Below are 26,958 nucleotides of genomic sequence, written 5' to 3' on the forward strand. Positions count from 1 at the left end.
AAAAAACAACTTAACAAGTTCCTCATTTCAGTAACAGGGGAACGTGTTGTCTTTTTTTAAAAATTCTTCTTGATGTGACTTTTTCACTAGTAGTAGCAATCTAGTAGTAGAACTTAAAACATGAATCAGCGTTTACAACATGAGAAAATGGTCATGAACCAAAAAAAAGGGAAATGTTAGTTTCGTGGTGTATTTTTTATACAGTGCATTTAACAATATCTCAACACCAGCAAACACAAAGGTATATTCCAGATGACAGTGATGGCAGAGCCCTCCTGGGTTACTACTCACACAGAAAGGCTGACGACATTCATTGCATCAGTCGGGACACTTCCACTAACACACCTCTGAGATGTTCTGCTCCTGTCCCATCTGCAAACTTTCACCAGAACCAACGCAGTGCCTTGCAGAAATATTAAGACACTTTTGACTTTTTGACAATAATTGGGAAGCGGACAGGAAATGGTGCACGGTTTTTCAAACATTTTAAGAATAAAAGTCTGAATAATGCACATTGCATAATCCGGCTTAGCCAACGACAGTCAGAATGGTTATCTCACAGGATATGAAGATATCATCAGTACCTGTATTTACATGAGCACATCTTTTCTGTGATGCAGAAAATAGTGGAATACACACTTTCCTATGTCTCAAAAATAAATCCCCCAGAGATAGAAATGTTATCTTTTAGCCAGGTGTGAATTAGAAAGGCCTACTTAAAGGGTCTCCCCCTGCTTTGTATTAAAAACAGAGAGAAGTATGATTTGCATGTTTCTGGGTGTGAGCTGAGCTGAGCTGAGCTGAGCTGAGCTGAGCTCGTGTTTTTGTTTGTCACTCATGTTGTAAGGGGAGATCTATTCAAATAGACCACACAGAGTCAAAAGCTGCTCTTTTTAGGCGGGAATTTTCCACTGTGTCTATCCATGAAGTGAAAAACACAGACACCTCCCTGCTCAGAGATCAGGTGTCAGACATATGGAAATAAGTCCTTCATATCAGCCCAGTTTCAACCGATCTAAGGTCATCCTTTGTTGTTTTTTTTTTTCCTTTTCTTTTTTTTCCTTTGGGATCCAGACTGATTTGCTTATCCATGTGCATTTATTTGCGACCATGCACAGTGTGAGTGAGGCTGAGGGGAGCTGAATGCCTTTTTTGTTGCTTTGTCAGGGAAGTAACTTGTCAGGAACCAGTGAAGCAAAGCTGGTCTTGTTGAAGAGCAGACTAATGAGGCGCGGGGTTCCAGCCTTCTGACAAACACAACCTGAAAAGAGCCGCTTTCGTCCCCATAACAAAGTCTGACTGCCGTCTTTGTTCTAAATTTGTGATGACATTTTAAATATTTTTTTTTTTAAATTATATGGTGGTAAGAAACTGAATGAAAACCATGGTTTTGTCAATGATTGCAAATGTTTTAACTGAAGAAAAAAGTACATGAATTAGTACAATATTCAAATTAGATGTGTATAATTAGGTTTCTGAGTGTGATGCTACTCTTTATTTGTGTTAATATTTCTGTACTGCAATTATTAAAGAGAGGAAAAGGAGGTGATGTAATCACCAAACTTTGCTGTTGGAGAACTACAGCAAAGGCTGTCGGTTTAGAGTCACATGATCTTAATGACAGCCATATAAATTGATCAGGCTGCTGTATTTATGTCCCTAATACTTAGCATTATCTGCAAATTAATAGCTTTGCAGACTTATTAAAGTCTTGTTCTATGATTAATTTTGGAAGTTTCTTTGCAATATTTTAAATGTTGATTTCTAGAAACATAACCAAAATGAAGATATGTCATTGGTTAGAAGCCCTAGAGGCAGGACAGAGGGTTATTTTAAATGTAACATTACTTTAGGAGGTTAAAGATATATTAATATATTCTTACAAATAAACAAAATAATAATAATTTTTTGATTGTTGACTTGTTTAAATAATCACACCATTATTTTCCAGACCAAATCTTCCATGTCTTGCATGTGGCGTTTATGATAGAAATTCACAGATTGAGGAAGTAAATTTCTCCACTGATTCTAGTTCTCAAAGAATCCAGTAGAGGTCACTGTAGGTAGGGATGACTTAAAAACCCAGCGGAGAATAAAGAATCTGAGGAAAATTTCCAGAATAAGTAAATAATTTCATCAAATTGAAAGTCTGATGGCTGTGTTTCTACATTAATTTAGTTTTTATGGATTCTCTTGTATGTTATCCCATGCACGACTGTGAAACATTAGTGTATTCTGCAGATCTGTAAATGAGCTTGAGTGTAAAAAATGAAAAGACTGACAACAAAAAGGGGTGCCACTTTGAAGCATGTTATTAACATATGTATGTTTTACAAGAGCTTACATACACGTAGTACAAACACAATATTAAGGTATATTATCAAACTTTCTCCCAATCATTATCACTACAATTTAGACATAAGTAAACTGAAAATATTACAAAACAGGTGAATACAGGAGTAGGAACTTTATTCATCTAAAGGAAATCCCAGATCTTTCCAAAGGCACTGCTGGACAGATTTGGTTGGTGCAGTGAAGGGAGGTAAAACCGATTAGGGGGAAGGTGGCAGTGTACATGTATTTCATAATCATAACTTAATGCGGTTGGTTATCAGTCAGTGCTGTGACCCTGCGCACTGAGCCCTATAAGCCTCTTAAAAAAGCAAAACCCTCCGACAAAGTCTCCTGCACTAAGTGTTATACTGATTTTTTTTTTCTTTTTTATCTCATGAAGTCAAAATTAATTTCATTTAAAAAAGCAACAATCAAAGAACAAGAATAGTTTCATTTTATGAAACAGTAGACAGGAAACCTTTAGATAATGAATCATTTTTTAAATCATTTCAGGCTGTCGTTTTCATTTTGCTAGGCACGCAGGCCTAGCAAATTCCAACAGGATTCACACTGAAGACACACTTTTAATAAAAATAAAATTGTAACACCCACCTAGGTATAAAAACTAGACTTTTTTTTCTTTTCTTTTTTTTTTTTTACTTTACAACAGCACAGACCACATTTATAGTTTGAGGCCTCCAGAGCCACCATTACAGCGTGTATTAGTTGGGTCTGAATATCTATTCCAAACTCATTTAACTTCCCTTTTATTCAATCAGGATATCTAGTTATGACCCAGCCCTGGGATTTGTAAAAGCATTACAGAATCACAAAATGACGTGAAAAAGAACAGTTACAAATTATGTAATGTAAAGATCCAGATGTTTTTCCCTCCGGTTCTGTTTGCCGCTGCAGCATCGAACCTCCACGCCGAGAACAAAGATGTTTACTGCAGGTTCAGATGAATATATGGCTTCTGCAGTCATTGTTTTTATATTGTCACAGTGTCTTGCAAAAGTCTTCATGCCCCTTTGCATTTTATGGAGATTATATGATAGAACCACACAAAGTAATGCATCATTGTGAAGGGGAAAAAGAGGGATGGCTTTCACATTATTCCCAAATAAATATCGGAAGAACGTGAAGTGTGTTTGTATTTACCGCCCTTCCTGTCGTACCATGAATAAAACACAGAGCAATCAATTGGACTCTGAAGACGCCTAAGCAGTAAATTGACATGTGGAAATAGTAAATAGCCTTTACTTTTACAGCGTTTTATCAAGTCCAGAGGATCCCCTAAAGCGCTTCATGCTGCAATCAGTCATCCATCCATTCAAGAGGACGGTGGTCTGATCACATAAGACTGACACATCCAGGGCAATCCAACACAACCAGAGCGACAAAGGAATGGTTTGAATCAAATCGCTGAGGTCCAGTTGAGAACCTGTGGGAAAATGTGTTCAAGGGTGCTAATACTTTTGCAAGGCACTGACTCTTACAAAGAGGGACCCTGGAAACTCGCCTTTATGCCAACCAATCATCAGCTTTGACATGTCTTGCATTTTTTTTGAAAACTCAAACAGGATATTAGTCAAAAGGACTTTAGATCCGTCCTTCCCTTGTTTCACAGTCCCCCCTTTCTCTTTACACCACTGCATAATCGAACTGCCCTCTGTCCAGCCCCTTGTGGTCAGTCCATGTGGATGAAGGCATACTGCTGTAAGGATCGAGTAAGATGCGGACGCAGCGTACCACCAGGAAAAGCAGCAGCAGAACCAGAAGGCCCACAAAGCACAGAGCCGAGCCCTGCTCGGGGTGCCCCGCCGGGGGCTGCATCGCTGTCGAGCCCCTGGGGAATCCGGGCGGAGCTGGGGAAGAGAAATCATAGTCCACAACCCAGTAGGGTGCGTCACTCATCCTAGGTGTGGGTACTTTTCAAATCGCTTGTCGTTGAACTTTAGTTATGAGGTCAGATGCTGGGAGGACTGGCATCGCCCTGCTTGCTCTTCTTTATCTCTGGGTCTGCTTTTTGACGTCACGGCGTTAAATCTGGCAGCAGCTGATTACACCGGAGTGTGGAGTTTCCCTTAAGCCCAGGGGGGAAGCAGAAACAACAGGGCACGGATCACTGGTGCAAATTAATAAGCCCTCAGGTAAACCGAGAAGCAGGCCGAGGCACGCTCAGAGAGATTTAATCACGTCTAATTGGCTGGTGTCGGCTGGGGCTTCTTTATAAAGCTTCTCCTGCACATAATCACTCAGAAGAGAACTAAATATCAATACTTGAATTTGCTGCTGGAAGCATAACAAAGCCAGTTTATTAAACGTTATCCAAGAAAAGCCCTAAAAACACCTTTACTGAGATTTCAAAGTGAATCACACTTTGTAAATCTCAGATAGATAAATCACAGGACTTCCAGTGTGTTTTGTTGCATTTGAATTAGTTAAATGTTTCATTCATTATTCACAGAGTTAATTTCCTACAAAAGAAAAAAAAAACTTTCATTGAATATTTCGTCCTGAGTCAGCAAGAACGTCCCTGTTTCGCTGATTTGGAAACCTAAGGGAGAGAGAAAAAGAGAGAGGGAACCAATATAAAAAGCTCGGTGAGTGTGGAGCAAACACAGCAGCTCGTGGCTCAACATTTCAGTGGTTTTGAAATTCATGCCATTGTTAAACCAGTTCTTCTCTTTGAGAAACTATGTGCGACAAAATAGGCTTTCTGCCCTGATCTCTCAGGAAAATTACAGCACTGGATAAAGATGTTATGTAAAGACTTGTTTAAATTTTTAAAAAATCCTGGGGACTTCTCTGTGGTGTCTTTAATGAGACCTGGGGTGAAAATACATGTGTACATGTCCTGTAGTAGACATTTTCACCAAGTCAGCATTTTCTATTCCAGGAGGCTCTGCCCCCCCCCCAAAGAAAGAAATCACGTTTCAGGTCCTGTGCTCTCTGGATGATGGCACTGAGGGGCCAATCACAAATTTAATATGGAGTCTTGAATGCATAGTGGAAGAAGAAAAAAGAAAAGGTACCTGACTCAGGATCAACTATCGCATGCTTCCAACGCGGCTGGAGTCTCCAGATAGCAGCGCGCCTGTATGAACAACATGCAGAACATGAACGGAACAGGACGGAGCATGCATCAGAATGAGGATGTAGACAACACAGAGTCTGCATCAGCAGCAGATTTGTCTGTCAGAGCTCCATGTGCACTCAGTTTCCTCGAACATTTGGCTGATTTTTATCACTTGCCAGAGAATTTGACAGGAAGGGAGCGGGCTGGTTTTGTTCCTCCTTAAATCCCACTGTGTGCTTAAACCTGCCCACTGATGGGCTGAGAGTCTGCCAGATTTTTCTTGGTGTGCACAACATGCACTCCTGCTTTTTCAAAAGTCTCAAGCACATGAATTTAAAGGAGGTGACGTTTAGTTTGGAGTTCGGTGCATTTTCTGTAAACCTCAAGTATTTTAGTGTGTGAATATTGTTTCTTATTTCTTATTTTTTAATATCATTTTTGATCTGTTCCCATGCTTCGATAAGAGTATATATCAATTTAGTTTTCTTAGATTTTTAAATGATCGCAGGGGTTTAAATCATTTACTTAAAAACTGTCATTGTCAGTTTTGTGTGTTTTTAAGGGTCACTACAACAAGAAGGATATTTACAATCAAACCAGATGCATAAACACCTGGTTGCAATTTTTATTTGTTTTAAAATTTTTATTTTTTTTTTGCTTCCTTTAATCTTTGATTTCTAATTCCACAATAAGTCGTAGAGAGTTTGCTGTTGTTTTAGCAATATGCACTCCTGATTTTTAAGGCTGTCTCTAAACCATGAGTACCAACTTTGCATTAAAGTATCATTATTTACAAAATAATGCAAAGTTTACAATTTTAATGGACTTTCAAGGCAACTTTTAAAGCAATCTTTTATTAAAAGTGTCATTATTTACCGAATGACGCTTCATGACAACAGTCATAGACGTTCATAAATACTCCTTCATGTTCATGACAGTGTCATGTCAGTCTTACACACACCCCGTCAAATAAAGTGTTACCATGATTTCATTGTTTTACAACCAAATTTAATCTGTTGTATCACTTCAGATATTGAGATTATACGTTCTGAGTTATATTCAGCATAAAGATAACCAGTATGCTTTTGGGTCACTCATGAGCTTGACGGGTTAACAAGATCAACAACAATACAGCAAAATTTCTTATCACAGCAAATGGATTTACATTTTCAGATTGCTCAAAGATACAAAACTGGAACATCTTCGTTTAAAACCCCTCAGAGATTTCAAACGCTGGTTGGTGCAGTCAGCACCAACAACTTCAATAACTGCTGACATCAGACCACATGCAGCGACATATGGCCCTCCTGGTGGCGTAATACCTGTTCCTGTTATCTATTCCTGTGGATTATGTGACAGCAGCTTTAAAAATGTCAAGGACTTTAAAAATAAAGAGAGTTGTCAAAAGGTAAATCTAAATGCGGTTTTGACCTAAAAATTAAACCGGAACTTTTAACAACTTATTTGCAGTAATACTGTAAAAAGGTACATTTTTTTTGTATTTATCAGAAGGGCTGAGGTAAAGATGCAGCTCAGGCAGCTCAGAGAAAAGATAAACTCTTTAACTTTTCAATCCACTTCAAACCAAACCATTAAAAAAAAAGAAAAATGCTTCACTCGCTTTCACAATTTTGATGGATGAAAATTGTTCTACATAAACTAAACTATTGCTGAATCAGTTATCATATGAGGTTAAACAATGGCTTCAATAACATGCAATAAATTAACTCATTACAGAAATCCACACCAAACCAAAGGATGCTAACAGTAGTTTATATTCAGCAAAGTCATTCAACACTGAGACATCGTTTCAGGGTCGAACTGACCAGATGAGACCAGAACTTACTGTCAGTGATGATCCTGTCGCTGCAGCAGCCGAGGCTTCAGCACCATGGACAGCTCTGGGAGTTCTCCTCTGCAGGTGGAGCCTGAGGTCTGAACTTCACGCACCGCCTCCGCTCCCACCGGAGCTTTAATGTCTTCACCCTCTGTAGGATCCTCCCATCTGCTCCTCCCTCCCTTCCTCCCTGCTGGTTCATCTCTGAACACTTTGGGTCTGTGTGTGGAAGACACAGAGCATGTTTGTCCTGTTGTAAGACCAGTGTGGCTAGCAGCATTCACTACATCTAATGTTGAAGTGACGCGCATAAAAATAAAGTTGATATTCAAGGCAAAAGCAGCTGTAATAGCTGAAAAACTGTTAGAAAAAAAATAATCATTTTGCCAATTTAAGCATAATGAATTGTTAGATTATGTAGGTAAAAAAAACTGTTATTGAGTTTTGAGCTGGAGATCTTCCAACACTAAATATTAAAGCCATGTGCAGGCAGTAGGTCATTTCTTTTGTAGTAAATATGGACTCATATTTATTAGCTTTGCGATATTGAGCTGTTTTTTTGCTTGATTTCAAGAAAGCAAAACAGAAAAATATGTTTGATTTAATTTTAAAGGGAGGAGCCAATGTGAAATAAAGAAGGCTGTTCTGTATATTATTAAGACTCAAACCGTAAGCTAAAACAATGGAACTGATTACAGCCATCCTGAAATACAACTATGTTCTTATGCTTTGATTTTACTTTTATCCTCTTTATGAAGTCAATTTACATTTATACATGGAAAAGTCCCAAAGTATCTAATAAGCACTTATTCCCACCTTCCACCCAGGATGGTATATTTTCAGGCTCGTCCTGAAAAATAGTGGTAACACTTCATTTGACGGTTTGTGAATAAGACTGTCATGACACCGTCATAAACATGACATAACACCTGTCATGGACATGAGTAAGTCTTCATGAATATTTATGACTGTCATAAAGTGTCATTCGGTAAATCATGACAATTTTAATACAAAGTTGACATTATTCAAAATTTCTTTGTTATGACAACTTGACATTAACCAAGAACTCATGATCTGATATAAATTCGTTATAAAAGTGTTAGTTTTATAACAAATAAAAGTAACTAGCCAAACAAGTCAAATTTACACACACATGCGCACCCCCCCCCCCCCCCACACACACACACACACACACATATATATATATATATATATATATATATATATATATATATATATATATATATATATATATATATATATATATATATATATACACAGTATACAGGTATATATATATATATATATAAGAGTGACAAATTTCTGAGTACACCTCAACCTTTTAGTAAAGTAAATATGGCTTTGAAAACCGAATTTTAGATTAATTGAACTTTGTCAGATGATCTGAAACGCTGAAGTGTGGCAAAATAGAAAGAAACTGAATAGGAACAAATCCTTTCATCATCACTTTGTGTCTTCATTTGAGGTTGAAGAGGTGAGTTTTTTTTGTTTTTGTTTGTTTTATCTGCGTTTTTGGGAAGAAAAAACACTATATCATAATATTTTTAAGAAACAAAGGTTTACCTAAAACCACATTACCTCTCAGATGGCAGAAAGGAAATGTGTTAATATCACATTGTGTTTGGTAAAAAATTCATAGTAGCCGGTTATCAAGTTACTTAAGATCTATTTATCCCTGCTACGTCACAAGTTTTGCTGAGCTGTGACATATTATGTGATAAAGATGTGGAAACAAAACAAGCTGAGCCACCTGTCTGTACCTGTGGCTTTACTCCAGATACTTACAGGGAGAAGTAATTAGTTGGCATAGTTCATATTCTACAAAACACACATCCAGTGGCCCCCCTCCTGCGGCTACATGGGATCTCCCTGTTGGTTTAATTAATAGTGAGTGAATTGTAGCACAGAACTAGTTCATAATCTAATCACACAGAGCTGTCCTCCTGTGGCCATAACTGATGAGAGCCTCTGACCTAGACTTATGCAATTTGTTTTTTGTTGTTGTTGTTTGTTTATTTTGGTTATGAATATCACTGTTATACAATTTCTAACTTGTGTTTCAAAAACATAGGTCACTACTGCAGAGTGCTTGTAAACTCCAACAGCCTGTGTTGGAAAATGGTTGTGTACACATTTTTGCTTTATATGCAAAACCTGTTAACTTTTTTTTTTGTCATAGTTCCAGTCTAAATGTTGAAGCGCTTTGTGCAAAGTTGTTGCATCAGTTATAAAACAAATAAATAAATAAGTAATGTCTGACAGAAATTCTAGTTAAAAAAAAAAATGAGTTCCCCAAAATTGTTGCAAAAGGTTGATGGCTTTTCTTGGTCTGCTGTGGAAGTCTGACAACTCGTAGAAAGTAGTAGAAGGTTTGGTTCAAATGATTTTGTAAAACCAACAACTAGATGTAAATTTCCTTAAAAAGTCAATGTGTGATTAGACTGCTGCAGCAAAACTATCCATTCAATTAAAGGCTTTTTACAAATCTTTACTAGGTGGATACTGTACTAACTACAGTACAATGTAGGCTGGAGCACAGTGTGGTGTGTGTATGGTTGCATCATTAAAGGGTAAAACATTGCTCTTTCCTTTAACACCATCTCACTAAGAACACATCTCTTAGAGAAACAACTCTCCCTGTTAAAGTTAACTTGATTTGCACAAAAAAGGCAATGGCTGTATAAAGACACTAGGACGCAGGTTTGTTCACAGAGAAGCCTCATCTCTGCAGACTAGTTGATTTAGTTAGTACAAAAACCTCTCTAATCATTTATCTCAAGACAGCCGTAAGATAAACTACCCCATACGTATTGACTGTATGTGTGTGGATCTATAGGCATGAATTATTTAAAGCCTAATCTTTCAGTCCCACACAAACTGATCTATGAGTATATCAACTGGCATTGATAGCCATGTCCTTGAACATCTGTCAACATGTGTCAGGACCGAAATGAGAAAACAAAAGACAGACACACAGGAAGTCCAGAGTTTAATTTGTTCTTGAGAGAGGAGAGCACATACGCGATGCACCCAGAGCTGCTGACTCTGAGGAGGCAAAAATAATTATATTAGCCTGCTTTGTTTTGAGATTTTGACAAGATCTGCTTAACTTAACAAAAACCAAAAGACATAAAAAGTTTGGCAGAAACTCTGGAACAAAAAATATGACTTCAGAAGAAAAGCATGTGTTGAGGACAGAACAAACAAAATGTATTTTATTCCAACAGGATTCTGATATTACATTATGTACATGGAGAATAAGTTATGTGTACATATTCGCAAGAGAACATCTAAATGAGTTGGAGCTCTTTGGCATAAACTTAAACCACCCATGTTGAGAGAGAGAGAAAAAAAGAGCTGAGCATGACCTCACAGTCAAACAAGGAGGAGGAAGCATTATGCTGTGGAAAGGGTTTTATAGGCTGTGTGTAAACTCTTCCATGAGAACCATCTTGCATCAGCAAAAGCACTAAATATGGATCATTGAAATATTTTACCTTTACGTTGAGCAAATAGACATTTTAACCTACATACAAGACTTCCTGTCTAACAAAATAAGAGCATGCTGTGCCTGTCGGATATAGCCACGAATTTTGGCATCATCGTTGACACAAATGGACTCAACTTAAACATCAATAATATTTTAAACAACAATGCAGTCTGTTCAGTGATAAACTCAATTGTCACCATTGCTTAAAAGCCACATTCAGAAACGTAAACAGAGCAGTTGTGTAAGACAAACAGGTGAATGATTGGACTTTGGTAGAACTAAACGATTCTGGAAACCTGAAGCTGCCTGAATGATGAAATAAAACAATGCACTTCTTACTTACAGGTTATGATGTAGATTAAGAGAAGGACATACTGCACTGCAACTTAACAAAACATAATGTGTGGTATTCCTGATAATGTAACTAATAGACTCGTTATCCAAGAGCAGCTGTGGCACTAAATCAATACATCGTTTCTTGGAATGTTTTATATTCAAATCATCTAATTTCATGGTACTTTTATGTGTGAAATAAAACCCACAAACCTGCATATAAAAGCAAAACAACAGTCAAAGATCTACTACATCTATTTACAATCACTCTCGTTTCTGCCTTCGTTGAGATTGGAAAAGTTATTTCACTAGAGAAAAAAAAACAAAATCATAAACCCGAAACATTGACTGAAAAGGTCCGTCGGATCATCAAGTTCCACCCAGGTTTACATGTCAAACCATTTGTGTTATGGTTACACAAGAGGAGCATTGTTTTCCTGCTATTTGATTTAAGTCACCAGCTTCTGACCGGAATCACCTGATTTTTAGAAGCCTAATGAGTGAACACTCTTGCTGACAGCATTCTTCAATACGAATACTGAGAAGATTCATCAGTAGCTATTTTCAGTGGTGTGCTTAAAATGAAGTCAGAAGAAGCACTTCATTTGAAACAAACAAAATGTAAGAAACCATTAGAAAGAAAGCAAAGTTCAGTGACAGGTCGAGACATGTCTGTGGTTCTTTCAGGCTGCGACAGTGAGAGAGAGCAAGACTTTCAGCGGGCAACAGGAAGGCTGAACTAAAAGCAAATATACATTTCTATGAGCATGATTTGGAAATGTTGGCAGTTTCTTAGAAATCCTCAAGTAAGGTTAAGATCTTCATTCTCTAGGTCTAGGATATACACATGGAAGTGCTGTTTAGGTAGACTAAATACTGATACGAAATGGTAAACTTCAGAAGCATGTTTTAGCAATAATGGGACATACCAATTTTTTTGGAGGAACTTCTGTTTCATTCAATTGCGTAATGTCACCTTTGCCCTCAACGTAAATAACTGATTGCTCAAGGCATGAATGCTACAAAAATCATAATTTTTGAATCTTGCTCTAAATCTTAAAGAAAAAACAGATTCAGCAAAAACTACCACAAACGTCTGATGTGTGCATCTTTAGTTTCTGCCAAAAATTACAACTTACTTCTTCAGTGTTAATCGTGTGAAGAACATTTCCACTGTGCCTTGGTATATTGAGTTTACAGCCACAAATGCAAATTTGAAGCTGCTTACACTATGCCTCCAATGTTCAAAAAGAAAAGTGATAAAAATATAGGGACACTTTGACACATCTCTCAAAACTTCAACAGACATAAAAGATGAAGGTCCACTTTGTCCACGTACAAGATATGATCTTTCTGAATCTTACCACTAGTCTGGAAGGGGAGCAGCACAGGATGAAGTCTTCAGTATTGTGATTCTGTGTTTTAACAGACATTAATAACAAGAAGGTTTAGGTGCTTTACTTATATCTCTGTCCATCCAAGCACTGCGAAGAACAGCAAGCAAGAATGAAGTTTAAGTCAGGATGCAGATTCCAGCGAATGATCGAGCATCAACTATGTACATGTGCACATGAATCTTCTGGAAAGTCGGCACAGAGAAGGGGTTTGCTCTGCTCCGGAGCGGATTCCAGCCCAACGTTTGTGTCCTCTGCCCTCCTTTACAGTTTGTCCAACAGAAGAGACGTTCATCTGCAGCCCCTGTGACCTCCTATTAGAGGATCTGCTCTGTGCTGGAGGCGGAGATGTCCAACAACCTCCAGGCTGCGTTGGGGTTCAGCTCCTCCTGGTCCCGACACAGGGCCCACACGTGCATCATCCTCATCACTTTCTCCTGTGGAGGTAGGTGTTTAATGCCAAACAACAACATAAATGATTAACTGTTTTCAGTGTTCTTTCACCATGTCTTCTGGTATAATGGAATGTAACATTTTGTAGTTTCAAATTAACTATGAACACCTAGCTCTGCTTCAAATTTGCAGTAAATTTGAAGTTCACTGACCGGATCGCCTTCCACAACGTCTCCTTTTGGGCTGCGGACCACCATGACGACCTGAGCCTGGAAGGTAATGATCAGCACCGGGCCCTGGTCCATCAGCTTACCCATCGCCAACTAAAACACACAGAGAGGCCACAAAACATGAGGCTCACGACTGACTTCAAAACAGCCGATTAGAAGTCATTCGGTTTCTCCGATGTTGGAGGTTCAACTTTTCAAACCTAACCCATGCTGCCATATATTAATTGAAGAGGATATGTAATTTCTGAGCACTGGAGTGAAATTGCTGGAATATTCACTCATTTGAAGATCAGCTACCGTCTTACATGTTCTGAACTTGTGTGATCTTTTCATCTAACCCTGTATGGATTTCATTTCCGCATTCGCCAATTCACCAATCAGTATGTTGATGAAGTGGATTAAGAAGGAGTGGAGAACTAGACAAATTTGACTACTTTTGCAAGACAATAAGGAGATAATGCACTGGATGTTGGAAAATCTCCATAGGTGTAAGTGATAGTATTAACAGGGTGTAGCAGAACTTACATCTATGTTATCAATGTCGAGAACTTTGGACTGAAAGAGAAGGCCCAGAGCCTTGGCCTGCTGGATGGGATGGGCCAGCTGTCTGTATGTCTGAGAGGAAGAACAAAGGATGAAACAACACTTCACACATAATACCTGAAAGCAGATCAACATGCCAGCTCATTGTCATGCTTTACATTTCTAAAAAGGGGCCTATGCATTTAAAAAGGTTTGGAAAAAGTACTTTGGAAAGTACGTTAGACACATAACTCTGTCATGCAGCAAAAAACTGATTTACATTTGTTTTCTTTAACCTAAAAATTACTTCCACTCTTGTTATGTGGAGCATCAACTTTAAATTAATCAGAGCTTAAAAAATTATTAAAGATAAATGTTCATGTAGCTGCTGAATAACTTACCGCTTCATAGCACCAGTCCTTTAACACATCCAGCTCTCCACGGACCATAGCCTGCAGAGGAAACAATTCATGAGTGAGCTGTGGGAAAATGCTTCACTTACTTGTGCTTTGATATTTCTGACACTCAGGTTTTATCTTTCTATTTAAAAATCATCAAGAGATTTACATTTAAACTCCAACCTGCTTTCTTTATCTTATTTTAACTAATTTTTTCCCTAACTGAGCTAGGTTGTATCAGGGAGCAAAGGAATAAAATACGACAAGGAACGGATAAAAGAAAAGAAGGATTTAAGGAATAAATGACAAGCAAAAGCTGGTGGTTCCTATTACCTCCAGGACGTTTGGGATGATGTCTTTCTCACACTGCTTGAGGAAAGTGTCCTTGTCAAACCTGGGATCTATCTTCAGGATCTCTGTCAGCACTTCTGACATTTCTGTCTTTGAGAAAAGGCCACCTAGAAAAGCACGTCAACGCCATCAGCAACACTGACAAAAACAGCACTGGTATGCTAAATTTGTAGGTCGGAATATATAAAAACAACAACTGGAAAGACAAGGTGGAAATGATGAAGAGTTACCTAAAAAGTCAGTAACTCTGTCAGTCATGGCTCGAGATGCTCTGACGAGAGCATTGTCACTTTCATCATATTTCATCTTCATCTCAAAGAATCCTGAGCACAAAGGAAAAAGAAATGAAAGAGTTGGACTTTTCTTAGAAAAATAACGTGCTTTTTAGATAAAGGCAGCAGTTGTATTCATCAAAAACATCTAAAGTGCGCACCATTTTTGTGTTAAGGCATGCACTTATAAAACTATCTGCTGCCCCCTGCTGTCTCCAACTGAGAAGGCACGTCTACAGATTAAGCAGAAGGACATTAAGGATATAAATAGTTTGTTTATTATTTGGAAGCAACTTACGGTTAAAGACCACATTATTGTCCTTGAAGTCCTTCCACTGCTGGTACCACTTTGAATCCTTATGCAGAACCACCCCCAGAGCTTCTCTACACCATAAAAACAGATGTGGAATTTTTAATCATATGGAAACGAACTTCATAAAATATGCACTTACTTATAAGCGAGTGGTGGAAACATTACAGGGAAACTGAAACTGGTTTATTGCTCAAAAATTAAAAGTCTTAAATGAGTAGAAGTAATTTAAAACCTAGATTGGACATTCTGGACGTATTTAAGGCTGTTTAAGGCCTAATGTTTTTGGGACATTTTGAGATATTGAAGAACCTTGTGATTTCACTGGCTTATATTTGTGTTTACTGAAGTAAATGGGAATCAATACAAATACAAGCCACACTTTTCAGATTTTCATCTGAAAAAAGCCTTTTCATTCGTACCTTGTGTTTCACCTGTATCCCAATAAAATACATCCATATGTATTAACAGGATGAAATGTTTAAAAAAACAACTAAATACACATTTTTGCAAGACTTCATGCATTGGTATCAATGTAGAGAACAGTGATTTTTCTTTTCTTTTTAGCAGCTACTTACTCATTGGCCTCAAACACTCTGCTGTCACTGTCTGCCCCTTTAAATGAAAAATCACTTCTCTTCCTCAGCTGAGCAGGAGCTCTGTAGGGGCCGGCGTCTCCGACGTCTATCTCCTTCTTCATGGACTCAACGCCCTACAGAGGAAGCAGCAGTTTTAACGTTTTGAGCTGGGAAGCATGAAAGTTCATCAGCACGTTAAAGCAGAGCTTTAGATAAAATCAGGAATAAGGGAAAATCAAACAAGCACTTCAGACGTATGTGTCAGGAAAGGATTGTTATTTATCTGCAACTGAGCTGAAAGCTACTCTATTGCAAACTCAAATGCTGCATTTTTAAAGAAGAGATTTAGAGAGATGTCTATTCTTCTGACCTGTGAGATGGCCTTGAAGGCGCTGATCCGGCCCAGTTTCTCTCCACCCTTAGACACGGACTCTGCAGAGTGCATGGCCGTCTTCGCTGCCTCTTCCACGCCTTCTTTGATCTTCTTTCCTATATCTGTACGAGTCACCTCTTCTAGACCCTTAAGTACAAAAAAATACAGTAAAAGATAGAATTCAAATGGATGTCCACTGAATAAATGTACAAATATGTAAGGTGAATTCACAACATGGAATGAATCCTTCCCCCCCAAAAAAAATCCAGTAACCACTCTTTAGTGCTTTCTGTTTAGATCCCATCAAACACCTCACCTCTTTGACAGTGTCTGACAGAGAGCCAAAGGTCTTCTTAAACACCTCAGAAGTCTTTACCGTCTCTGCCTCTATAGATTTCTAATGAAACAAAGAATTTTTGCAGCATTCAAGTCAAAGCGTTTTACCAACAATAATCAGTTTTAATGTAAACCGACACACCAGAAGCCAAGCGACTCCCTTACATATTTCCTGCGGGCCTGCTGCAGGGCGTCGGACTCTTCCAGCTTCTTGGCCTCTTCCCTGAACTTCTTGATGTTTTCCTTCATCTCCTGGTTCTTGCTGAACTCCTGACGAAGATTATCAACAAACTCCCCCAGAAAACCTTTCCGTCCTGAAGAATACCGGACCTGAACAGAGAAACAGAAAAACGTTACGCAAAATATGTTAGTATATATATATATATATAAATAAAATACAGGAATCCAGAAATCTACAGGCATCCAAAACACAAAATCGGCAATGGAAGACAAATGAAAACAGTGTACAACCAAATATGCTAACAACTGACTGTTTAAATAAAATCCCCAAAAGTGGAACATGTGAAAATAATTGTTAGTGTGTACCTGCGCAGCTGCAGCCGGGCTCCTGTGTAACCTGTAGGCATCTCTTTTCCATGTAGTAGAGACCACAGAACGTGTGCAGAGAGCCAAGGCATTCCTGCCAATCAGCTGCAATCAAAAAACAGCAGTAAGGTAAGGCAGTTCATGTCAGCGAGGGGTTAAAAAGGTTTCTGTATAATTGCTGATTCACAACAGAGTACAGGGGAAAGCAACACCAACAGTCCAAGAGAAAATCTTGAAATATTTTTGAGAAAGAAACAGCACTAATTTATTTTAAAATGTATTACTTCATTATGAATATTCACCCCCTCCCCTTCTTTTCTGGTGGCACAGACCACTGTTATTTTTACTCCCACCACAAACACTTTAAAAACCTTACGGCACACTGTCACACTACAACAACAAACTTTAATCATTTCTATTGGGCTTTTACATGATAAAACCAACCCAACATAGTGCATAATTCTGAAGTGGAAGGAAAATATGCATGTGTTTAAAAATAAAACTGAACTCTTTCACCTAAAGAGCATCATTTTGTCAATACAAATGTGAAGAATTTTCAGTCGTCGTGTAGAATGTGTTTGAAACCTTTTCATTACTCAGTTTCTCGTCCGATTTTGTTATGGCAACGGTATTGTAGTAAACATGCAGCCGTTCTTGTTCTGCTCCAGCCCATACCATGGTTTAAAACTACTCACAATGTATTATTGATTTTTAACAAACTCCCTTTCAAAACACCCTAACCCTATAAAGCACAGTAACCAAATTTACTAAAAACCTAGCTTATGTTATTAAGCGGTAACAGATTTAACTGCGACGATTCTGATGCAACAAGGCCTTTTAACGGTCATAACGTACTCCAACTAAGATTTATAAAACCTTGTTCTCATGAATAAAGGTGACAAAACTGACACAAACACATCGGAGTTAAACTCGTTGTAATAAAATAGCGTTTCAAGTCTGAGAGTTGTAATGAAGGGCATGAATGGGGTCTAACCTCGTAACACCGACACACGGACGCTGCCATCTTGACGTTCAATCAGGGAAGCACGTGCGTACTGGTGCGTCTTCGCTGTCTGAACCGACATTCCACCTGACCAATAGGAGGACGGGAAGTGAACATGGGGCGGGGCCAAGTAACTGACCCTGATTAAAGGGACAGTCCAAGCTAAAATTAAGACATGCTGCTTCCTATCTGCATAGCACCAATATCCCCACCAGCTATTATGATGCAGTTTTTACGGAAGAGGATTAGGGCCACCGAAAAAAAAAAAGAATTTTGAGTTTAAAGTCAGAATTCTGAGATTAAAGTCAGATTCTGAGTTTAAAGTCAGAATTCTGAGATTAAAATTCTGAGAATTCTCAGAATTCTGACTTTGATCTCAGAATTCTGACATATATATATATATATATATATATATATATATATATATATATATATATATATATATATATATATATTTAAAGAAGTATCCTGAAACATGCCCATCCAGTTCTCAAAGCATAATCACAAACCAGATAGCACCAAAAGATGACAGTATCCAGTGCATGACAATGTTCTTCACTAGAGGCCGCATGCGATTCACAGTGAGTGACTCAGTCAATATGGTCAAAAATCTTTTGACTGACTGCAAAAAATCAGCAAGTACAGCCGCCACTGAGGTTTCAGATTCAAGACATTAATATGTCTGAAATCCAAATTCAATTTGAAAGGCCATTAGTGATGACACACATTTCCCCCATTATACATAATCCATACATTGTGAAAAATAAATGTCCGACATTTTATTTAGTCTTTATTAGGAGACTGTTCCGAAATTTAAATGCAATCTGAATGGTTTGCTATTTTTATTATAAGTTCACTCTGTGCATATATCAGATTATGAAATGATCATTTCATAAAATAATACAGTCATTTCATAAATGACTTTATTTTGTCTCTGGTATAAATAAATGACGTGTTTTGATAGCGGGTGAACCAGATGAGTGACAGGTATCTGGTGGCATGCCGGTGAGGAGCGCCTCCCTTCGGAAGGAATTTGAACTGCAGGGACTCCTCCCCTCCCTCTGCAGAGTTGGGAGCTCTCTCCCCTTTTCTGCGACCAGCTCTCGCCTTGACAGCCGACACTGGCGCAGAGTCTGAGCACAAATCTTTACCTTATTTTTCTGGCATATAGCGACCATCCACACTCACAGCGTCCACTCATCCTCTTCCGGAGACAAGCGCTGGAGTGGCCTCGTCTAGAATGGGGAACCGAGACGACGAATACGATTTTTTGTTCAAAGGTAAGAAGAAATAAATTTTTAAAAATAAAATAAAATAAAGGGTAGAAAAGATACATAGATTGGCTCCTTACGCACCAGACAAAGCGGCGTTTTACGGATGATTGTGATTTTTCTCCCTTTTGTCGCTGAGCTGTGCTGATGATAATCGGTTGCTGTTATTACAACACAATGCTGTGAATTTACAGAGCCTGCAGCTGTATTTATTGGGCAATTAATGCGCAGCCAGATCCGCACTAAAGCTTTTTAAAATAAACTTTCATCGTCTCATAGATGAGGTTAGATGTATTGTTTAGCAACACTGGATGCTTTCTCTTTACTTCTCCCGTTCAGATGTATTCAGGCCTGCTGGCCTTTACCTTTTGCTGATCAATAGCACTCCTTCCCAACATGAGGAGGACTCACTGCAGATGCATCGGCGCAAAACTTCCTTCTATTTTCATTTCTGTTATTCTTACAGTCATTAAGCCTGAAAGGGTGTCACCGAGCCTGAAGCGGTACCAGACCCAGGTCCCACCTCGTTTTTGGGTCCAGAATGGACTCTTTGATCCTGATATCAGCTCCTGTGGCACATTAACATCCTGGGCTTGTATAAGCCAGAAAGACCATTTAGATGTAACAAAGTATCCTCTGTGGGATGAATAGAGCATCTGCCGGAGGCGAGGAGTCTCTCCCCCTCCCTCTCCTCCCTCCTTGTGTTTTCTCTCCTTGCCCGAGCCTTATAACCCGTCCGAAACAGGAAGGGCAAGGCGGCCTGAAACTGTCGATTCAGGTTTTGATGAAGCGTGTTATCAGCTTCCTGCAGCCCCGGACCGGCCGAAGCCGACGGGGAGAACAAAGTTGGGCTACGTTTCCTTTTGTTGAGGAAGTAGGGCAAAACAAAAAGGCTCCACCTCTGCTGCTGCTGCTGTATGAGAACCATCTGCTCAATCAGTCACACTCATTAGACTGCAGCAGCATAGGACAATGGGTGAACAACAGAGACTGTTGATCATTTAAAATCATTTGTTTCCAGGATGTTCACGGGGAATCGCCTTACACCTAGAAACTTTAATGTGTTTTATTGGGGTTTGAATGATAGGCATTTAAAAATCATATTGCTGTTATCAGTACTGCAAGTCTGTCATGGCTTTGCACACACCTCAAGTCAGATTAAATTGGAGTCATATCAGTCAACTTCAGTCTTTATGACTGTCTTCTCTTTCCTGACAAAGAGCATCCAGGTAGAAGCTACAACTCATGGTGTAGTGTTTGTTTTTGTTGTAGACCATAGAGTTCAGTTTCAGACCCATCAAACCAGAACATCCCCCTTCCACATTTTATGCCTGTACCCTACATGGCTTGTGCGAAATTACAAGCAGTATTTCTAAATGACAAATGGCCTTCCTCTTGCCTCTCTTCCATTAATGCCAGCTTTGTGGGTAACACAACTACTAGGCGTCCTATAGATAGATTCTTCCACCTGAGTTGTGAATCTCTGCAGCTCATCCAGAGTTGCTCTGTTGCAGAGTTGGTCTTTTGGCTGCTTCTCTACTTTGACGGTGACGATGGGGTTCTGTTCAGGCTGATGGTAGATTTGTAGTTGAGCCGTGCTCTTTCCATTTTCATTGATGGAATGTGCAAACATTGAGATGTTATTTCTCTGAACTTCTCAACAGTTTTATCCCTGAGCTGCCTGCTGCTTTTCTTGGGGGTCATGATGCTGATTTGTTCATTAATGATCCTTAGAAAACCTCATAATAGAAAAACAGGTGGATTGTACTAACTAAGTAGGTAAGTTCGAGAGCCAAATATAATCCCACGATTTTATTTAGGGGTATTAGATTGATAGGAGGCTCAAAAATGTATTCATCCTTTTCAGGAACAGTTTTTAAATGAAAGGGAAATGATCAATGCTACTTTGTTTTGATCTGTCCCCCAAATCCTTCCAAAATACTCTGAAGACTTTGGATGCCACATTCAAAAACGTTAATGGGTTGTGAAGAATAGTTTTGCAAGGCACTATATTTTATACCATATCACAGGCTATGTTTACTGACGCTTATCACTTGTAGAGTCTTAGACTGTAAGAATAAATAATGCCTGCTAAGGGAAAATCAAACGAGATCAAATTCTGCATTCAAAAGTCAAAGAATCTCTTTATCCAGTGTTTTATCTTCCTATTTGAAGTTCCCATTCATAAAAGTGCCCACTTCAGTGTTGACAGCAACGTTCAAAGTCTTTTTTGATTTAATATCACATTAACATTGACTAGCGCGCTCTTCTTTTCCTCCATAGTCGTGTTAATTGGAGACTCAGGTGTTGGGAAGAGCAACCTGCTGTCCAGATTTACACGAAACGAGTTCAACCTCGAGAGCAAGAGCACCATCGGGGTGGAGTTCGCCACGCGCAGCATCCAGGTGGATGGCAAGACGATAAAGGCTCAGATCTGGGATACAGCAGGACAGGAACGCTACAGAGCCATCACGTCGGCGTAAGTTTGCTTTTGTGCTGCGATTGCAAATTTTTCAGTCTTGCAACACCTGCAGTGGGGGGGAAATATTTCACCATGGCAATCACAACCGGCGTATAACTCTGAGATCAGAATGATTCAACTAAGTGGAATGGTAACTGACCCACACAAACAACCAGACAGGCTTTAAAAACTGCGTCTAGTTGCAGCAAATAACTCATCACTGGCCAGCGTGTGTACTTCTGCAAAAGGAGAAATTTTGTAAGTTTGCAGCTCAGGTTGGCAATGGTTATTTGTGTTAACACGATACCAAGGAGGAACAAAAGCAACAATGAATTTAGAGAAGCTGTTGTTGCCATACATCAACCTGGGAAGCGCTACAAACCAAACAATAGGAAGTCAGTGATTCTGCAGTAGATAAATGACCCACAAGCAGACATTTCAACAATTTCACCCTGAAAATTGCTGACCTTACATATGCTTTGAAAAGTATTCTTACCTAACAACACCATCCTTAATATGATGCTGGTCAACATTAAAAGTGGCCTGTATGTAGTCATAGTGGATGGGAAGACAAATGGAAATGTAATCTATCAAATGTAATGTGTTGGATGCAGCAAAAAGCCTAAGCAAGAGCTGGAGTAAATGGGAATGGTTTAGATAATAAGAAAAAAATAATCAATCGCAAAGTTGGTACAGTCATATCCCAAATAACATGGCAGAATGCTTTATGTTTGCAAAAGTATCACCTGAGGGGCGTGCCGTGGTGGCGTAGGGGATAGCGCAACCCATGTTTCCTCGACGCAGCCGTCGCGGGTTCGACTCCCGGACCCAACAATATTTGCCGCATGTCTTCCCCTCTCTCCTTCCCCCTTTCCTGTCAGCCTACTTTCATATATGGGACACTAGAGCCCACAAAAGACCCCTGGAGGGGAGAAAAAAAAAGTATCACCTGAGGTATCAACATGAAGTCTTGGTAAATAGCACTACATTTGGTGTAACAACATATGGCATACTGTAAGAGCGCAAACATGTAACACCAACAATGGTGGATAGATGTAGGCTTGTTATACAGACAACAAACCTGGTCAATTGAAAAGTATTCTTTATAGTCATATAGTAATTAAAATGACTATATGACTGCAAAAATGAAAGTCCTCAAATCTCAATGAAACAAAGCCACAGGCCAAGAAGGAACTGATAGAATTTATCCCACATTTTTATAAGCGACTGATATAATGATATAACGCCACCTCAGGTCTGTGACCACAGAGGATGGATTGTTTATAACAGTACTGCTGTTTACATTTGAGGTACCCTTCACTTTTATATTCTGACTTAGTTTACAGTAAAGGCAGATTATTAGATTGATTCATATGCTGTTTTTCTGTTTACATTTTATTCTCATGTAATATTTTGTTAGAACAAGACTTTTTAATGATTTTCTCTTATGTTCAGTCATAACACGGAGTGTGCTATCCATCAATTTACTATCTAAGCCAGGTTATTCTTGGAGAAATGAGTTGATACCAATCTCCAGACTGACTTTAACTTTGTTTCCATTTACTCCTGGCAGTTTTGTCTGTCTGTCAATGGGTGAGCAGCAGGGCTCACCCTGGGGCTTTGTGAGTGTGTTGAATATTTTCCTAAACGATCAAAACAAAAACTCAAAGACTCCAGTGCATTCTACAAATGGAGAAAGTGGAATACTAAAGTTACTGTGAACGTTTGGAAGCAAGGAGTTTAATTGACAAAAAACAAAAAAAACCCACACATTCAATAACTGAAGCTTTAGCAAAACTCTATGAGATAAGGGGATCTGAGTCCATCAATTTAAGTTGCTTTTTCTATTGACGGTGTTACAGATACTACAGAGGAGCCGTGGGGGCGCTGCTAGTGTACGACATAGCTAAACACTTGACCTATGAGAATGTGGAGCGCTGGCTGAAGGAGCTGAGAGACCACGCCGACAACAACATCGTCATCATGCTGGTGGGCAACAAAAGCGACCTGCGCCACCTCAGGGCTGTGCCCACAGACGAGGCGCGAGCCTTTGCAGGTAACTGCACTGCCCGTCACTGTGATGGGGGAACAGCTTGTATCACTGGATGGTTCAAGTAGTAAAACTTCATGTGTTTGTGTGTGAACCTGCAGAGAAGAACAATCTGTCATTCATAGAAACCTCAGCCTTGGACTCAACAAACGTTGAAGAAGCCTTCAAGAATATTCTTACAGGTATGTTATAATTAGACTATAAACAATAATAGAGTAAAGACAAGAAAGGGAGTGATACAAATGTATATTTACTAGATCTATCTTATCAAAAGGTGTTTGCAGTAAAAGACAACTTTAGAAACATTAAACTAAGTAAACACCTTTCAGAGTAAGAGCCTGTTCTGTGTATTGTTTTTTGTTCTCATCATTTTCTCTGTGGACATTAAAGCATCAGCTCTGTAGTCAGTCAGTGTTCCTCTACAGACGTATTTGCACACATTACTGCAGTAACCACTGTTTCAAAAAATCAAATTGGAGTCTGAAAGTGAACTCTGATCTGGTAAAAAAAAAAAAAAATGGTTGTACTAAGATGGGTTAATATTTTTCTGTTGGGTTAGAACAATTCTCCTGTTAAAGAACTTTTTAAAGACCGTTTTCATATAAAAGCTTAATGTATTCTGACGGAATTCTGGTTATCGTTTCCAGTCTATTTTAACATAGTTCATACTGCCAACAAAAGTTATTTTCTCATGTCACTGACTTCTATAAATATGCCCCTGTGATTCATGCATATATTTAAACTCAATTGTGACACACAGTAGGATATTAGCAATGGGAAAATGTGAGGGGAGCCGATAATTTTATTTTTAGTATCTTAGTAATCATGATTTAGCCTCTGATGCATTTGCAGAGCAACTATATTTATGTTCAAAACGGGATTTAATTAAACACATGGTGATGGTTAATGTTTTATTTAAGGGTATTAGAGTAAAAGCAGCTGCTCATGTCTACATACCAAATTTTACACATTTTTATTTGCAAAAAAGGGTTAAAAACTATGCATTATTTTCATTCCACTTCACAGTTATCCCCTACTTTGTATTGGTCCATTAAATCCCAGTAAAATACATTGAAATGTGTGATTTTATTATGAAAAAGACGCTATAAATCTCAAGTAAAAATACATTTGCACTACATGGTTTAAGATGTAATTGTAATACCTTGTTGACAACTCTCTCCACTTGTTTTTATTAAAATAACCGTTACATTCAGAGATGTGGAAAAAGCATTTCAGTCAGTAGACTTCTTGTTATAGACTTCTTGTTTTTATTTTTTTGTCACATATAAGATCATGTGGGAAATGTTAATATCAGCAATATGCAGTTTTATTTATGAAGGTAAAAAGGAACCAAACCAGCCTGCACAGAATATGGGTCACTTGTTAAAAAAATTAGTTAACTGAGATAAGCCACCTTTTTTGTCACTAGCTGCACGCAAGTCTGACTACTACCTGATCTGTATAATCAAGAAGTCACTTAAATCAGACCTAAATGAAACAAAAAGTTAAGCAAAAGATTTTTAAAAACATCAACTCAATATGGAGACAGTCGAGAAGAGATGACAAAGCAAGGCATTGTTATATACTGTATATATATATATATATATATATATATGTATATATATATATATATATATATATATATATATATATCGCTTTGAAAAGGGTCATATTTACGGAAAACAATAAATATTTTGTGGAGAAACAAGACAAAAATATTTTTTTTAAGGTACCAAAAAGATCATAGGAACAGTCAAGCATGGTGGTGATAGTGTGATGGATGGTGGCTCAAGCACACATATGTCAAGCAGAAAGAAAGGAATGAGAGTCTGGGGCATGACAGCCCAAACTCTAAAAATTTTTTATAAATTAAATAAATTGTGCAAAGATGAGTGTGCCAAAATCCCTCCACAGCAATATAAAAAAACTCACCGCTAATAGTCACTTAATGGCAGTTGTTGCTGCCAAGGGAAGTTCAACGCTGATGTTAAGGAGGCAATTACATTTTCCACATGGGAGGGACACTTTGGTTTAGATAGATTTTGTTCTCTTCATAAATGAAATTATTATTGCAAAACAGCTTTTTTTGTAAATGCTCAACTCTGATATCAAGTATTGTTTGATGATTCAATGCTTACGACAAAAAAAAAAGGGAAAAAAAAACACCTGAAAGGGGGAAAATACATTTTCACACCACTGTATTTTCAGACACCGAGGTGACACCTAAAGTCTGGCTCCTGAAGCACCGGGAATCCTGTTTCCCAGCACACTCAGATGTTACTAATACAACTCAAACCAGCTGGTCCAAATGTTTGTCACTGTATGATTCATTAACTTAGATTTCACCGTTTCATCCGCTGTAGGAAGCTGACTTTTAAACTTTGCATGTAGCTTCCTCTTTCTGATCTAGTTTCCCTTTCCAGATTAGCTTTGTATTACCTTAGGCGTCCTGTGGTTAGAAAAGGTACAAGTGTGAACAGACTATGATTACTCTTCTGAAACATCACTGTTTTATCTTTGTGAAAACAGAAATATACCGGATTGTATCACAGAAACAGATTGCTGAGCGATCTGCCCACGACGAGTCCCCAGGAAACAACGTGGTGGACATCAGCGTCCCTCCGACCACGGACGGCCAGAGGGGGAGCAAGCTGCAGTGCTGTCAGAACCTGTAACCCCCGCTGGAAAACCGTCCTGCCTCACCCGGTCCGATTATTAACTGAAATCCACTAGTGTTGATGTGCTTTCGAATACGCTGGGCACGACGAGTCGGCGCCTGCACTTTTTGAATCGGTGAAGTCAGTTCCATTGAGCCACAAAACGATCAATCCCAGATAGAAGAAGAGTTTGATTTCAAGTAGTAATCTGACCCAGATGTGGTCAAAACATCGTGGCACAAAAACAGGACTGAAGGTACACCACCCCGAGCAGCTACCAGCTAGTTAACATGTTAGAGTAGGAGTATAGCCTTGTCCGAGACCCTGTATGCCTAGACATCTCTCTGGTAGACTGTTGTTGGCACAAACTGAAGGCCTGGGTTTGAAATCCTGCCGGTTTCACTGGGATCAGCAGTCCTGTCTTTGGGCCTTTTCCTCCTTCAGTCATCATCTCAAAAAGTGGTTGTGACGCTGCTGACGCTTACTTTGTTTTTGTGTAAAATATATTTTGTTCTGTTTGTTTTGATAGCTTGTCTGCTCACATACATTATATTAATGCCATGGAAATAAATTTTACAATATTACTGTGCAGTGTCCTTTTTTAAAAACAAAACGACAACAAAAAAGAAGTACAAACGTAGGTTATAGACCAGACAGCTGATGATTAAAAATGTGGGAGGAACATCCTCGTTTAAGTATTCAACCTCACAACTCTA

At 38.7% G+C, this 26,958-nt stretch overlaps 2 protein-coding genes and 1 long non-coding RNA gene across 3 annotated transcripts; 1 reads left to right on the forward strand and 2 right to left on the reverse strand.

Moving 5' to 3' along the window:
• Positions 1 to 2,289: 2,289 nt before the first annotated feature.
• LOC116721362 (uncharacterized) lies at positions 2,290 to 7,388 on the reverse strand. Its single transcript, XR_004339583.1, has 3 exons — positions 7,263 to 7,388; positions 5,373 to 5,434; positions 2,290 to 4,894 (listed from the first exon to the last, which is right to left on the reverse strand). It is a non-coding gene; the product is annotated as an uncharacterized LOC116721362 (long non-coding RNA).
• A 2,858-nt stretch (positions 7,389 to 10,246) lies between these two features.
• LOC116721355 (mitochondrial import inner membrane translocase subunit TIM44-like) lies at positions 10,247 to 18,023 on the reverse strand. Its single transcript, XM_032565020.1, has 13 exons — positions 17,795 to 18,023; positions 16,801 to 16,905; positions 16,420 to 16,584; positions 16,235 to 16,315; positions 15,916 to 16,065; positions 15,546 to 15,679; positions 14,956 to 15,041; positions 14,616 to 14,708; positions 14,368 to 14,492; positions 14,038 to 14,088; positions 13,640 to 13,729; positions 13,097 to 13,207; positions 10,247 to 12,928 (listed from the first exon to the last, which is right to left on the reverse strand). Exons 1-13 carry the CDS (start codon positions 17,822 to 17,824, stop codon positions 12,809 to 12,811), a joined length of 1,341 nt encoding a protein of 446 aa, XP_032420911.1. The 5' UTR covers positions 17,825 to 18,023; the 3' UTR covers positions 10,247 to 12,808.
• An 840-nt stretch (positions 18,024 to 18,863) lies between these two features.
• LOC116721361 (ras-related protein Rab-11B-like) lies at positions 18,864 to 26,826 on the forward strand. The gene is made up of 5 exons (XM_032565027.1): positions 18,864 to 19,083; positions 21,358 to 21,553; positions 23,398 to 23,591; positions 23,687 to 23,767; positions 26,115 to 26,826. The coding sequence occupies exons 1-5, from the start codon at positions 19,044 to 19,046 to the stop codon at positions 26,258 to 26,260; spliced, it is 657 nt and encodes a 218-aa protein (XP_032420918.1). The 5' UTR covers positions 18,864 to 19,043; the 3' UTR covers positions 26,261 to 26,826.
• The last annotated feature ends 132 nt before the right edge of the window (positions 26,827 to 26,958 follow it).

This window comes from Xiphophorus hellerii, chromosome 6 (assembly GCF_003331165.1).
Source record: "Xiphophorus hellerii strain 12219 chromosome 6, Xiphophorus_hellerii-4.1, whole genome shotgun sequence".
Classification (NCBI taxonomy): domain Eukaryota; kingdom Metazoa; phylum Chordata; class Actinopteri; order Cyprinodontiformes; family Poeciliidae; genus Xiphophorus; species Xiphophorus hellerii.